This window comes from Xenopus tropicalis, chromosome 6, assembly GCF_000004195.4.
Source record: "Xenopus tropicalis strain Nigerian chromosome 6, UCB_Xtro_10.0, whole genome shotgun sequence".
Taxonomy (NCBI): domain Eukaryota; kingdom Metazoa; phylum Chordata; class Amphibia; order Anura; family Pipidae; genus Xenopus; species Xenopus tropicalis.
In genome coordinates, this window is record NC_030682.2 from 104,171,130 (window position 1) to 104,186,832 (window position 15,703).

At 40.1% G+C, this 15,703-nt stretch overlaps 1 protein-coding gene across 9 annotated transcripts in view; it reads left to right on the forward strand.

The window, feature by feature from the left end:
* Positions 1 to 511: 511 nt before the first annotated feature.
* Positions 512 to 15,703, forward strand: part of piezo2 (piezo-type mechanosensitive ion channel component 2) — a 223,941-nt gene continuing 208,749 nt past the window's right edge. For all 9 annotated transcript variants that reach the window (XM_012965359.3, XM_012965362.3, XM_012965361.3 and 6 more), the window contains exon 1: positions 512 to 1,206. In XM_012965359.3, coding sequence (XP_012820813.2) covers positions 1,143 to 1,206 — 64 coding nt within the window. In that variant the 5' untranslated portion in view covers positions 512 to 1,142. The remainder of the gene's footprint in view (positions 1,207 to 15,703) is intronic.

The window sequence follows — 15,703 nt, forward strand, 5'->3', positions numbered from 1 at the left end:
GGTACTGGAGATGCTGGGCAACCGACCAAAAATCTAAAATACCCAATGTAAAAGACGCACAAAAGCCTCTCTCGGGCTCAGAAGACCAACCCGCAGCTAGAGTTGTACTCCTTCTATTCCATCGGTTTCCTTCAGTAGCTATGAGACGCAGCTGTGCTTTACCTAGCGCAATCGTCAATACAGCCCAGAGCATCTGTCTGGCAATGCCAACCTTTATACTGTCTGCTGATGTGGGCTATTGTCTCCGCTACTTGTATTTATGAGGTTGCTTGAACTGGAATTCTCTACCTGAAACTCTCTCAGTGCTGAAGAGCGACACGCAAAGGCCCGTACCCACACCTAAACGCACGGCCAGTAAGCGAGAAGTCCCACTGGCAGCTCTACTCATTCCTTTCCCAATGAGCAGGACCCTTAGCCCCTCCCAACTCGTTATCCGATTGGCCCAAACTATTCTGGTATACCGTTACTATTGGTCGACCGCCCTGCCCGTACAGGGCGGGGGTCTGCAAAGTTTCATTGAGGTGGTGGGGAAGTGTGGCAGAAGGCTCCTGAGCGAAGCCGGCGAAGTGGTGTGTGGTGGTGTCCAGGGGCTTCTGTGCTACCAAACTGCAGCTCGTTTCGCCCAGTCACTGCAGATACCTTGTGGCATTCACTGAGATCCGCTGGGCGGAATTCATCCTTCTGGTGGGCAATGGAGAGAAGAAGTCGGTCTTAGGATGCGCTTACCTTTGCCAGACAGCAGGGGGTCCCCCTGGAGATAAGGTGAGGTGCCTGCAGCCTGTGGGTGCTTGGACTTTCTGGATAGAAGGAAAGCAGATATTATCCTTCACACTCCCTTTAGACGTTCCTACTGCTGTTGAGAAGAGTTTGTCGGACTATGGTTGTTATGGGAAGCCATGAGTGCGCCCTTGTGGGCGCAGCGCCATAGATTCTTGCGCCGGCTGAAGGGGAGTCCGCTGTGCTTGGGGTCCGAGCGGCTGGAGATGCCGGGACACTGGTGACAGGAGGTGAAGCCAAAAACGATGCGAAACGGTGTCAGCTGCGCACTTGGCCGGACACTGAGGTGATGGGAATTTAGTAGCAGGCGCAAACCGCTTTTTGCTTTGTGATTTTAATCGCGACTCGAGCTTTAATCAGACGCGATGGCATCGGAAGTGGTGTGTGGGCTCATCTTCAGATTTCTTCTCCCACTATGCCTGGTTGTAGGTAAGTTTTTCTTAAGCAAGCAGCCTCTCCTCCCAACAAGCTCACCTTCACCCAATGTAGTTTCAACCTTCAGAAGATGCTGGGAATTGTAGGGGACGGCAGGTTGGCCATCCTTGCTTGCCCCAGTGCCCATTTATTCCTCTCCCCAGATATAAAGTATGGCACTAGTACCCTACAGCCCCCCATACAATGGGTACATGACTTCATACTGATTATAATTATTATTAAAGCTTTGGGTATGGCCTTCAGAAGCTAGAATGCCTTATTACCAGTGAAGGCACACAAGAACATCACACTTGTAATGTTCCCTAATCCTATATTTACAGTTTAGTGTTTTTCTTTGGGCACTTCTTTCTAGTGTTGCTTTTCCTGCTGCTAACTAGTGTCTTCTGTAGGGCAACATCAAAGTACTTTGTTCCTCAACTGATACATAATATTGCTTATGGATGCCATGGTTAATTATGTTTACTGTTTGTTGCATACAGTGGTGCCAAGTCTAACACTGGTAAAACTTGCTGCATTTGATGGACAGTTAGGTGTTGGGAGTTGTGACAGCGGGGCAGCTAGCGCAGTCTTTGTTGCTGGGGTTTAGCCTTCAGCTATGTGTTGGGTGGTGCTGAGGGTTGCAGGACAGTGACATCTGGATCTCTGCAGGTTACCCATCCCTGAGCTAGAGAATTGCAGGTTGGCAAGAGACTGATCCAGAGACATTCATTTAAACCAGGGCTGTTCAACTGGAGGCCCATGGGCTGGATGTGGCCCTCAAAAGGATTCTTATGGCCCCTAGTCTGCTCCGAGGCTCCATAGACTTTACTGGATGACATAATCATTTAAATATAATCCAACCCTCCAAAATGCTGTATAAGATATAACTGTTCCTCTACATGTAATAAGTTGCACTACACTCATTTATACCATTAAACCTCAGGTTGCCCTTCATGATTAGATCTTGGCCATTTGTTACAGCTTCTACAACATATTTGAAATTAAAACTCACGTTAATAGGTTTTTAGGGCAGTTTTTTTTTTTTTGCTTTCGGTCTTCATCCTCTTTTCCAGTGTAACAAAGGCCACCTTAAACAGAAGATTTTCTTGACACTAAATTGCTAAATAGCATTCATTAAAGTCTTTCATTTTTTATTATATAATCCCTAGTGATGTATTCTATACTCAGTGTTTCCACATTTTCTGTGGTATGATAATGCCTATGGAATCTCTAATCTTGCCAATTGGCTTCAGCAAGAGATAAAAGAAGGAGATAAATGCATGCACGGAAGTGGCATGTAGCTGATTAGCGCAGTTCTCAAGAACATTAATATTTCAAAGCATATTCTGAAAGGTTCTAAGATATGCACCCTGCCTCTGTTCGGTAACAAGAATATAAAAAGTATCACTGAAATATTCACTGGATTGTTTTCTAATTGGTTTTCCAGTAATACTGTGTTGCAGGTATCCAAATAATGCTGTGCTTTACCATATCCCAACAAACTGCAGTATTATTACAATAAAGACAATTTGCTCTACTTGTCAACGTTGAGCCAAAGAAGACACTTTTTGGTAGCATTTAACGTTTAGAACAGGCCCCATTTTTTCAACAGTTCTCAGTAAGCCCCACATTTTAAAATAGTTCTATTCTAAACTCAGCAATACAGAAGGAAAATCAAGAAGCAAAAAATTGCAGCGTAACATCTGGAAGTTAATTGGTATTTCTAGTGTGCAGAGCACAAATGGAAATGTACTTAGGAGGAGCACCGAGGGGGTTAAGGACAGCAGCACTGGTCCAACTCACCGTATGATTTTTTCTACACGTTGTTAAGCACAATTAACAACATCTGTGCAGGGGCTGAATAGTCCATTTCTCTATTCTGTATTGTAAGGTTTCAGGTTTACAGGTTGGCTGGAGGTTGTCGGCCAGACTTCCTGTGATTTGACCTAATCACTGCCCTTATCCCCCATTTTCTCGAATAATACATTTCCAAGAACTTGTCTGACACAGTTGTGTTTCGCTTGAAAGCTCTAACCATCCTGTGAGCCAAAAAATGACTACACATGGACACTGCTGAGTTACTCACGTCCAGGGCAAAACACAGGCTTTCTTACCGTTTTCTCCAATAGCGAACAACCTCCTCTTCCTGTATGATTATCATTTATTTATTAGCTGGGACCAATTCAAACTTCTGCTAATGCTCTTTAACCTTGCTGGATTTGAAGAGCAAAAGCTGTATTGAGCTGTGCACTTTCCTGTAAGGTCATTTCCCCTACGGTAAAATGCATTAATGTAGAAAGGTTTGATAGAAAAAAGGCAGTTGTGAAAGGGAATATTTCTCTTTACCACAAACAGACAACAGTGTAACTATCAATATTGAATTTCACATTTTTATTAGTTCCCTTTTGGTGATTATAACATGTATTTTAGGGGTGTTTGACTAAGACAACCTTTGAAGTTATAGCTGGGCTTGTGTTGGTTAGTAGTAGTAACTGGAATTTATTCATGTGATTGCAAGCAGCCTATGGCTCTAATTCAAATACAGGTCAAACAAATTGATAAGCCTTCATCATCAAATGGACTGTAGTACTTTATTTATGGAGCTCATATATCTATTTAAAAGTATAAGCCTGAATGATAAAGAATTTCAAGAATGGGGTCCTGCTTATTTCACTGGCTGAGAGTTAACAATACTGACATAAACCCATTTTCAGGACATCAAGCAAACATTTTGGCAAGTGGTGTATGGAAAAAGGATGAAGCCTGAATGTGTTTTGTCATTGCTGGCTATTGTTACCTGCTGTTTAACACTACTTCATGTCTTTCTGTATTTTTCCAATTTTATGAAGTATTCTGGGATTCATTTACAAAACACAACACAATGAATGATTGTGATGATTAATATGGAAAAAGCAGGTACCCATTATGGAGGGATGATTTATTCCATACAACTGATCTTGTCAGTATTAGATGAGAACTACACCTCCACAAGATTTCCAAGGTGTGTCAAGGTAAAATGTGTTCAATCTTGCTATTTGGGTATGATCTAAAGGGATCCCCTGAATGAGAGAAAGGCATGTCACCTAATAATTCATTATGTCACTATTATTTTGCAGTCTAAACATCAATAAGTAGTAGTCTAGATGAAAGAAATCCTTAATGCATTTCGGGATGATTAAACGGTGCTAAAACTAAGGTATTTTAAGCACATCAAAGTCAGTAAAATTGCAATGCAAGCCCTAAGCCTTTATAACATACCAAATTATTTTGTGCTTGTTAGGGTTGGAAGACACATGCCTTGCATACTTTAATCCCAGCTAACTGATGTGTGCCGTGTCCAGATGAACCCTACGACCGAGTTATTGAATGTATTTGAGCAGTGGCGGAAATGTACTAGAGTGTGTGCCTCTGACTTTGGGCTTTTGGATGCTTTCTGCAGCTGATAATGGGCTGTTTACCCCTCCCTTCAAGCAGACGCCACTTTTTCTATAAGTCAGGGTGCAGCCAGCAGATAAGGCTGCAAATGAGTTTGGATTCAGTTTCAGTAAACAAAAATACATTACTAAAAAACCACACTGGTCTGAAGGGAAAAAAAGCACTGATCATAATATCTATTTTCAGAGACTAGCCCTGTATTTCCAATTGAAGTGACTGAAGGAAAAAGAGGTGTTAAGTGATGGGGATAAAATATGTCTGTCATCAGGAAAGTATATATGTATATATGTCAGAGCATTTGGGGTGTGGTGAAATTTTTGTTTTTTTGGTGTATGTATGTTGCTGTTAACATTCAAACCCACAAATGTTTCTCTGTTTATTGGAACCAAAGGCATTTGTTAAAACTACAGTGTATAATCTGCATAAGTATTGCAATGGCATGCTAGACCAACACATAAGAGACAATAGAGATCAAAAATAAGCCTTGGCTGTTCCTCAGATCCTCTATTTGTTAGCTTGCCAGTGTACAGATGTTAACATGTACATGCATTATCACACTTATTTCCTTTTGCTTTATCTGATTTTGCTTTCTTAAAAAGGCGAAAGCAATACATCAGAAATAAATAACTAAAATACAAGTAATTGGGTTTGTTATGCTTCATTTGCTTTGTAACTGTATATTTTCATTTTACAAACACAACAACCCTTTTTGTGTCTCTTTTTCTTAGATTCAGCATTATTCAGTATGGTCAAATGAGTTCAGATAAGGTTGCAGGGCAATGAGTCGACAAATACACACTTGTTTTTAAGCACCAACAGTTACATGGTTGTCAATAATGTACACAGCCAAGGTTTCTTTGTACAAAATACTTTCTGTGATATTCTTACAGCAAAAATATTACCTTTTCAGATAAATATAGCTTTTTTTGTAAATACATTTATAAACAGATACATTGTGGAAAGCCCTTAAAAAAGGCTGCTGTTTGTCTCTTACAAGGGAAGCTGTGGACCTTACTGTAAGTTGGAGAGACAAAATACAGATTCCCAAAGGTTAGGCATACCAAGCAGTACCTTCTGTACCTAAGGCCTCATTAACATGAGCATTTTTTTATCTGATTTTCTTAAACTCAAGTATTTTGCTATTCATTCATTTATGTTTGGTAATTTACAACTTTTTCTTCATTTCCATTTATTTTATTTTGTCCAGCAATATCAGACAGCTGTATTGATTGCTTTCAGTACTGTGGTTGTGAACATAAATAGATTGCACAAAAAAACTTTGATGGATCAATTTTTTTTCTTTTAAATGGCATGGAACAAAAATATAAGGAAATCAGTAATGTAAGCTATCCTAAACAGCTATATAATGAGAGGCTAAATGTGAAAACATGATTAGGTCATTAGATGTTTTATAGATTCAATGTCCATCCACAAAACACAAATAAGTGGTTAGCAATTCTGCCTCCCCAACCCTGGAGGTCTTGGCATGAATCCCAATGGGAACACTATTTATGGAGTCTTTTTGTTCACCTTGAGCTTCTCTAGATTTCCTTGCTTGTTTCAGGACGTTGAGCTTACTCTTCCAGAGCCAGAACCAAGTGTGTGTGCATTTGTATGACTGATAAGGAAATTACACTGAAAACTGTAGTAGGGCAGGGTGTGATGTGAATGATATTTGTGCTATTAAGCCACACCCAGGCAGCCAGGCAATTGTGAATTTGTTATATAATGATTTTATGGCATAAAAGAACATTTTACTTAACATTTTATTGTAACACCAATTTGTCATTATGCTTTGTGAATTCACACACATACTGGGTGTCATTAAAATTTACGTAGCGCAGAATTATTCGCACAGTGAACATATATGCCCTACCCATGTTTACATTTATAAAGCTGGACAAGACTGGGGCATTTATATGTGCAAATGTAATTGCAAATATTTTCACAGTGAGAATGTCCGCAATAGCTTTTTAAATATGGCATATTCGCAAATTGCAAATATTTATGCACATACTCTGTGCCACAACTTTGGTGGTGGGAAAAAAAATTCTAAACTGATTTCACAAATTGCGCATCTATATTCAGAAAGGGAAGATCGGCACTATATTTGCGCACAATAAACACACACAGAGGGCATGCTCATGCAAATTGCAATCTCATTTGCAAATTTTTGCCCACAATTTACATTTCACTGTGATTGCAAAAAATGTATAACTTAACAAGTCCAGTTGCTTTAGATTTATTTATACTAGATATACCTTGACCTGGATGAATGAAAATCTTCATAGTCATATTATGTACAATGCAGTGAAAACAAAAGATTAACTGATTTAAAATGACCACGCTAGAACCTGAAACCTGCAATTTGCGTAGCAAACAATTATTACATAGGTTACATACACATCAGCAATACGCATTACTTTAAAGAACCTGATCTTTTTTACTCTGGCCTAACCAATTTTACAAAGCTTTATTGTGCTTTAAACCATTTTATGACATTTTGTATATGGGCCTCATAGTAATTAAGAAGAACTCAGAATCAGCCTTCCATAAGTGTTTTATATGTTGTAAATTAGCAGCATTTGCATTACAAATCCCTTTTTGGTAAAGGTGTGAATTAAAAAGGAAAACACCATGAGTGTATTTTAAAAGATGATTGTGACAGGTTGGAAAGTTAATAAGCGTTGTCACATCTCCTATACATACTACTGCAGGGGTCAGGAGGCACACAGCTTTTTGTGTGGGAAGCTTAAAGGAACAGTAACACCAAAAAATGTATATATTTCAAAGAAATTAAACTATAATGTACTGCTGCCCTGCACTGGTAAAAGTTTTGTGTTTGCTTCTGAAACATTACTAGAGTTTATATAAACCCTGGTGTGTAGCCATGGGGGCAGCCATTCAAAAGAAGAAAAGGCACAGGTTATATAGCAGCTAACAGATAAACCCTGTAGAGTACAATGGTGTCTTATCTGTTATCTGCTATGTAACCTGTGCCTTTTCTCCTTTTTTCCAGCTTGAATGGTTGCCCCCATGGCTACACAGCAGCTTATTTATATAAACTATAGTAGTGTTCCTGATAGAGCTGGGCGGTATGACCAAAAATTTGTATCACGGTATTTTTCAAAATTATATCGGTGTCACAGTATTTGACAGTATTTTTTTTTTCCATGCATGATCTTGGGCAGGCAGCAGACAGAATCGTAGTCGGAGGCAGGCAAAAGGGTCTTGGGCAGGCAGCAAGCAGAAAACGTAGTCGGAGGCAGGCAAAAGGGTCTTGGGCAGGCAGCAAGCAGAAAACGTAGTCGGAGGCAGGCAAGAAGGGTCTTGGGCAGGCAGCAGGCAAAAACGAAAATCAGAGTCAGGCAAGCGAAGGATCGGCAACAGAAAGTCGTAAGGTAAATCAGGCAGGCTTAGTTTCCCAGGCAAGGACGCAGGCAACATAGCACAGGAGGAGGCGTTTGATAGCTTTAAATACCCCCCACAGAACCGGCGCTGTCAGCGCGTCGCGGACACACACGCTTTGACATGTACGTGCGCTTTGACGCATGCGCACCTGGACGCTCGTGGTGCGCAACATCCCGCGGACAACGGGACACGCACACGCACGCAAGGAGGCGCGAGACCGGGCCGCACGGGTGAGTACCCTGACACACCGGTATTGGGGTATATGCAAAATGAATATAATTTTAAAAAAAACACCGGTATTCGGTATTTAAAGGTATACCGCCCAGCACTAGTTCCTGAAGCAAACACCCCAGTTTTACCAGTGCAGGGCAACAGTACGTTATATTTCAATTACTTTAAAACACTTTCCTTTTTTGGTGTTACTGTTCCTTTAACGGTTGATGCTTTCTGCACTGCTAAAGCAAAAACTAGTACAGGTATGGGATCCCTTATCCGGAAACCCATTATCCAGAAAGCTCCGAATTACGGAATGCCCGTCTCCCATAGACTCCATTTTAATCAAATAATTCAGAATTTTAAAACTGATTTCCTTTTTCTCTGTAGTAATAAAACAGTACCTTGTAATTGATCCCAACTAAGATATAAATAATCCTTATTGGTGTAACTCCTATTTGGCTATAATATGGCCAACCCAGGCTTGTAGCGTGCTGTAGAGCATGTGTTACATGCGACCTTAATGCACAGGAGTGGGCCTCTGCTACGTGGGAGGTATATAATGGAGCTGAGGGGTTGTTGAACTACAACTAGCTGCAGTAGTGTGGTGCAATAAAGATAAATGGACGCCAGAGGATTCTTATGAATTAACTGGATAGTACTTTATTTTTCCAAGACAAAGGTAATCAGGGTATTTCGATACTCACTTAATAGATGGTACACAGTATGCAGTTATACAATTGATGGTAAAGATGGATAAATAGCAGAAGTATGATGCTCCCCTGTGTATCCCTTCTCATCAAGAGGTTGGGCAGGTAGAACAACAACAGAGTGATAGGTAGGAAAGCTCACCGGCATAGTCCCATGCTCTTTTGGAGGTTAGGGCAAGGCATATTTGCTAACCTATTTCCCTAGCACTTCTGTGTCCCTAATCTAAGGCCAGTAATGCCTGTTAGGAAGACTACTCCTTTGCTATTATCCTGGATGGAGCAAATGGCTGCTCTTTCTGTATAATTCTGTCTGAACTCACCACTTCTAGAGGGTGCTATGAAATATGCTGCTATACTGACTTTTCCTCATTCACGGGGCCCTGTCCCCGACTTAATTTGGATGGATAGTGGCTTACTGGGCCGGATCTGTACCCAGGCTCGATGGAGCTCTGCTTCAGGTAGCAGATCAGCAGCCAAAGAGGAAAACACTTCCTTGTGCAAGACACTATATAGTCTGCCAAGGGGAGTGGTCAAAGGGGCTAAACCTGTAAGGGATAGCTTTAGAAACTGTAACCTGAGTATAGAGGGGTCTGCCCTATAACAGTACAGATTAATGTTTTATTGATTCTTTAGTAGACTTAAGGTATGGAGATCCAAATTAGGGAAAGACCCCTTATCCGGAATGCTCTTGGTCCCGAGCATTCTGGATAACGGGTCCTATACCTGTACTGCATGATTAAACTATCACGTTGTACTTATATCAGTACAATATAAAGCACACTAATGTAGTTAAATATCGGTTTCATAATAAATACTGTAGTGTTTAAATTTGACATTCTAAGGCTAAGGTGGCCACACAAATTCAGATTTTAATCTTCTTCTGACAAACTTATCGATTGTATTTACATATGAATCAGCTCCTACTCTGGCATCAGTCTTTCCCTGTGCCTGCACCCGGAAGCAAGCTTTGGTTTGGGTGCAAGCACAAGTCTGTCTGCACTCAGGCCGATGCAATGTCTGGCATTAGCCTAATGTTACATAATGTGTTCATACAATGTTTAATGTAGGGATGCACAATCTAACAGTTCAGCTAACTAGTTAATTGCTGGTATCTTGCTTATTGGTTGCTTTGGACTAAAGCACCATACCTCCCAACATTTGAAAAATGAAAAGAGGGACAAAAAGACTTGGCGCGCGCAGCGCGGCAAAATTTTTTGACCACGCCCCAATTACCACACCCCATTTTAAAAAAAATTACTCCTTTTATATAGATCAAATGGCGGGTGCAGACGAAAATGTGCTATACCCTCATACTGAACGACCTAAGGAAAACAATATAGCAACTCCTACATTAAAATACAAATATAGAGAGAAGGCAGTCAGTTATAAGTGAGTTTTAACTAAGTACCAGTTTTGCCCCCCCATACACAGTGCCCCAATACACAGTGCCCCAATACACAGTAGCCTCCCATACACAGTAGCCCCCAATACACATTAGCCCCCAATACACAGTAGCCCCCCCATACACAGTAGCCTCCCCATACACAGTAGCCCCCCCATACACAGTAGCCCCCCCATACACAGTAGCCCCCAATACAAAGTAGCCCCCAATACACAGTAGCCTCCCATACACAGTAGCCCCCAATACACAGTAGCCCCCAATACACAGTAGCCTCCCATACACAGGAGCCCACAATACACAGGAGCCCACAATACACAGGAGCCCACAATACACAGTAGCCACCAATACACAGTAGCCCCCAATACACATGAGCCCCCAATACACAGGAGTCCCCAATACACAGTAGCCCCCAATACAGTGCCCCCAATACACAGTGCCCCCAATACACAGTAGCCCACAATACAGTGCCCCCAATACTCAGTAGCCCACAATACAGTGCCCCCTATACACAGTAGCCCACAATACAGTGCCCCCAATACACAGTGCCCCCTACCCACTGCACCCTGTACCTCCTACCTCCCACCTCCCATAGGCGCTTCCTCTGCTGCTTCGTTATGGCTCTCCTTGCGCTGCGCGACAGGCCCTTTTATAAGGTTGCGCCCCGTGCGTAATGACGTCACACCCACAGGCGCAACCTTATAAAAGGGCCTGTCGCGCAGCGCAAGGAGAGGCATAACGAAGGAGCCGACTAAGAAGGAACATCTCCAGCCTGCGGATCCCGCTGTGCTGGATAGTTCCATGAATGTCCCGCAATGCGGGACATTCATGGAACTATCCGGGACAGCGGGACACGCCATAAAAAGCGGGACTGTCCCGCGAAAAGCGGGACAGTTGGGGGGTATGAAGCACCAATGTGTATTTCTACCCTTGTTAGTAAATGTTTTCAACTTTTCCTATTCCTAGGAATCTGATTCCAGCAAGAACCTCCTGCTATAGGTATTTATCTGATGTATACATAAAGAAGTGTGTATATAGTGATTAGGCATAAGTGTACATATTTAGATAGGGGTTTATATAGGAGGTGTAAGTATGAAATAAGTAGGACTGTATATACTATATGGTGTATAGGGCTGCATGTATAAATTGAGGAGGTCTGGGTATATGCAGTACAGGTAAAGGATCCCTTATCTGGAAACCTATTATCCAGAATGTTCCGAATTACGGAAAGGCCATGTCCCATAGACTCCATTTTAAACAAATGATTCTAATTTTTAGAAATGATTTCCTTTTTCTCTGTAATATTAAAACAGTACCTTGTACTTGATCCAAATTAAGATTTAATTAATCCTTATTGGAAGCAAAACAATCTTATTGGGTTTATTTTATGTTTAAATTATTTTTTAGTGAACTTAAATCATGGAGATACAAACTATGGAAAGATCCCTTATCCGGAAGACCCCAGGTCCTGAGCTTTTTGGATAACAGATCCCATACCTGTACATATTGGAGAATTTAAGAGAAGATATACACAGCAGGATCAATACATATATTTAAAAGTGTGTGCAAATACCTAAACAGTAGTATGCACAAGTATGTATATGCATTCACACACACACACATATATATTTGTGTGTGTTGGTGTGCCCATTTATTAATATATAAGTCAATTTGCATTGATATAAGCAGGAAAAAAGCAAGCCATTGTTCTTTGCCAGTTATGAGCAAAAATGTGCATTGCCAATATTTAGTGGAAAATGACCCACAGCAGTTACCATGTACTATGGTATATTATCATCACATCATCAACCCTAAAATTGAACATGTGCTTGCAAAATAAATGCATTGATCAATTCATCTTTAAAAATAAACTGCAGTTTGTGTAATTAGTTTTGCCTAAAACTATATACAGTACATTTATGAAGGCCATCCAAGTAAGTGCCAAAGCACTAAGGGGCTGTATTAATGGGAAAAACACAGGTACATGCACTCCACACTGGTGCAAAGTATGAAGAACATGGCAGCCGTTTGTGCAGTTTGGTGCCTGACAGCCTTGAATCTTGGATTCTTGTTTTTTTTTTTTAAATGGCCATTCCCTAAGCATCCTACTGTTTAATTGTGGTTTGAAGGCTGTCCAGTTAGACCTTGCAGTTAGTGGCTTTTCTTGCTAATAGATTGGTGCACTATCTTGCACAGAATTTAGCAGAAATGATCCAGCTAGCAGTTTTTCTGGATCACTGTTGATGACTTCCTGAAATGCCTAATATATCTGGCTGTCTTCATGGAAAGAACTGGTACTTGCACTCTAGAACATGGAAGTGCTCTGTTTTGGTTCTCTATGTTGTACAGCTTTAAACAGAAAAAATCCAGCTATGAGTTCTGGGTCGCTACTGATGAATCCTTGAAATGTTTATTGTATCTAGCTGCTCTCTGTGTACTGCATTGGCCCATGTGACATTGTGGCTTAATGGCTTATTATGTTCAAAGCAACAATAGCAATTATTAAAATAACTTTCTGGGGATGGGAAATTCAAATAAGTGAGCATGGTTTTAAACAAAAGTTTCTGTGTAGTGTGGCTGCATCTTCTTGAGAACAAGTCTTGATTGCTACTAACATTTTTCTTTCTAGGGAATTACATAAAATTATTGTATTATATTTTAACTATCTATTCTCTATAACCCCAGCAGCAATAGGTGGCAAATACTTTCCATGTCTGAGTGAAGGGAGCACCAGGACAGAAGCATAGATTTGCAGACACACATTGCATTTTTAATTTGACAAAAGTAGTCAGTATCCTTTTCTGCTGTTCTAAGCCATCACGTTACCTTCAGTGTCAAAGTCCTACATTGCAAAAGGCATAAAAATCAATGTGGGTTTTATTTTGTACATTTTGATATGGTCGTGGCCCTAGCTTCTGGAACAGAGTTCAGATAATAATAATGTTGTACCAATACAATACGATTGTAGGAAACGTGTTCAGTGGAGCTTTGTTAAATATTTAATGCTATTTGTGTCCTTTAAAAAGACAGTTACACTTGCCAGACATCAATGGATTCTATGTATATAATGATCAATAAAAATGGCTAATGCTATGTGCTCATTCTCTGGCTGACAGTAACCTAAAATATTGCTCTTTTCAAGTACAAAACACTGCATACTAGTGTTATGTGCTGCTGCGTATTTATGATTTGGTCATGCTATAGTATAATTATATGGATAGACTAGAATAGACTGCAACACAGAACACATTTCTCTCCTAGAAATCCTAAGACATCATTCAAGTCCATGGTTATAAGGGCCATGGCCCATGGGGAGATTAGTTGCTTGTGGTTAATCTGGTCAATTTGCCAATCTTGGCAACTAGTCTCCCTGAAATGCCTTTATAACGGTTTGCTCTATTGCCGGTGGGAAGGCATTTCGGGGGGATTAGTTGCCCATGGTAGCCAAGATTTAACTGCAGGTAACTAATCTCCCTGTGGCCATGGCCCTAACAGTAGCCAAGTTAATAAACATCCTGTAATTAAATTACTTAGCCAAAAGAAGCCCTGGAAGGGGCTCTGCACCCCCCAGTCCGAATCTGTATATATCTACAGTATATATATATCTTATGCCCTCAAAATGCGTTTCTAAATGCAAAAAAAAAAGCCCATGTTTAGGAGCCCTTTTATAGGATCCTTGATTGACCAAGTCTATTTAGAATCTACTGGAAGCAGATTCTTATTGGAAACTGGCTTGTTTCTGGCCCACAAAAGAGCCCAGTAGCCCAGTTAGTGATTACAGGGCCCTATACTACTAAGTTATAAGGGCCTTCTACGCCAGGGGGATCTTTAGCACCTTGCAGCGACTAGTGCTCCATAGCTTTGGGGGTGTCCAAGGGGTACCTGTGTAATGCTCACTCTTACAGAATGCAGTATGTGAAGTGCAAAATCAGTGTTCTTTGCTGTTTGGTAAAGAAAACCCTTGGTGTTGAGGTCCAGTGTTCCTTGGCACTTACAAATCATTTGACTTAAAAACAACAGAAGTGGAAAAGTTAAGGAACATAAGTTGAATAAATAAAGGTGCTTGGAGTATGGTGCTAAATTTGGTTTCCCCCTTCTTCTCCTACTGTATTTGTAGCTCTGTAGTTTTTGTCCACTGTTACCTCACTACTATGGTACCCAGCAAAGCTGTTGCTTCACCATGTTGCTATGTGTACAGATACATGTTGTTGTGTACAAAGATCTTGATGACAAAGAACTAATAAAAAAAGATTTTCTTAACATTACCTGAGAACATAGATGCCCAGTAGCTAAGGTGAAATTTGGTATTACATGAGCAGATCTTATTCTGAGTTTTCTTTTTCAGCTTGTAGTCATCTATACAACAAAAGACATTACTGCAGGCTACACTAGTCTTGGGCAAAGAAACTTCTTCCACTCATTTACACCTGGGGATTTTGTGCCTGGAAGTTATATATTTTTTTTTTTGCTCACAAAAACCTGTTTATTGATTCATTGATATATGGAATATAAGCACATAAGAGAAACTCTCATCAGGCTGCCCAAACAAATATTACATTCTAAAAGTAATGTGCAAAGTGAACATTCAGTGTCAAACAGAAAGTCAATTACATGTAATAAATGTGCCATAATGTTGTAGAATCATGTGGCTGAAATATTGCAGGTTTTTTTTCTACACATTTATGTTGGCAATCTGTGAACTGTTGTATGAGCCAAATATTTAAAATATTAGAAAAAGTCATTTTTTGGCAATTTTCATTTGAACTTAATATTTGAGCAGCAAAGCAGCAGGCGGAAAATGAACAGGATTTGATTGGTTGTCAAGATTTTTTCCTGGAATTTGTGATGTGAAGTTTTATTCATTTTTCAAGTTTCAAATATGAGTTACTTTAAATAAACTGTTTTTCTTAACACTATTTAGAAAAAAATCTGACTAATTGATAGGAAATTTACTAGCATTTTATTAAAACATCTTTATGGCAACATAAAACAGAAAAGAAATTTAGGCCTCCTCACCTGTTGAAGAGCTAAATATGTTTTGAATATATTTAGTTTCTTCTTTATTCATCATAAATATATACCATTCTACATTATATTACTATTGGTCATTAGTATTTATTTACTTTTATGTATTTAACTTATAGTAATGGTTTTAAACTGGGAGAATAATTTAAATTAGGTGTTGCCACACTGAATGCGGTCCTGGTTTACCATTGCAGCTGTAAATGGAGAATTTCAGGATGCCTGCTTGTGTACCTGGCTAATCTGCTGTTATATTTTTTGTTACTACGGAATAAGAACATGTCAACATCTTGTCTATGATTTATGACCCTTTTATTCTTTT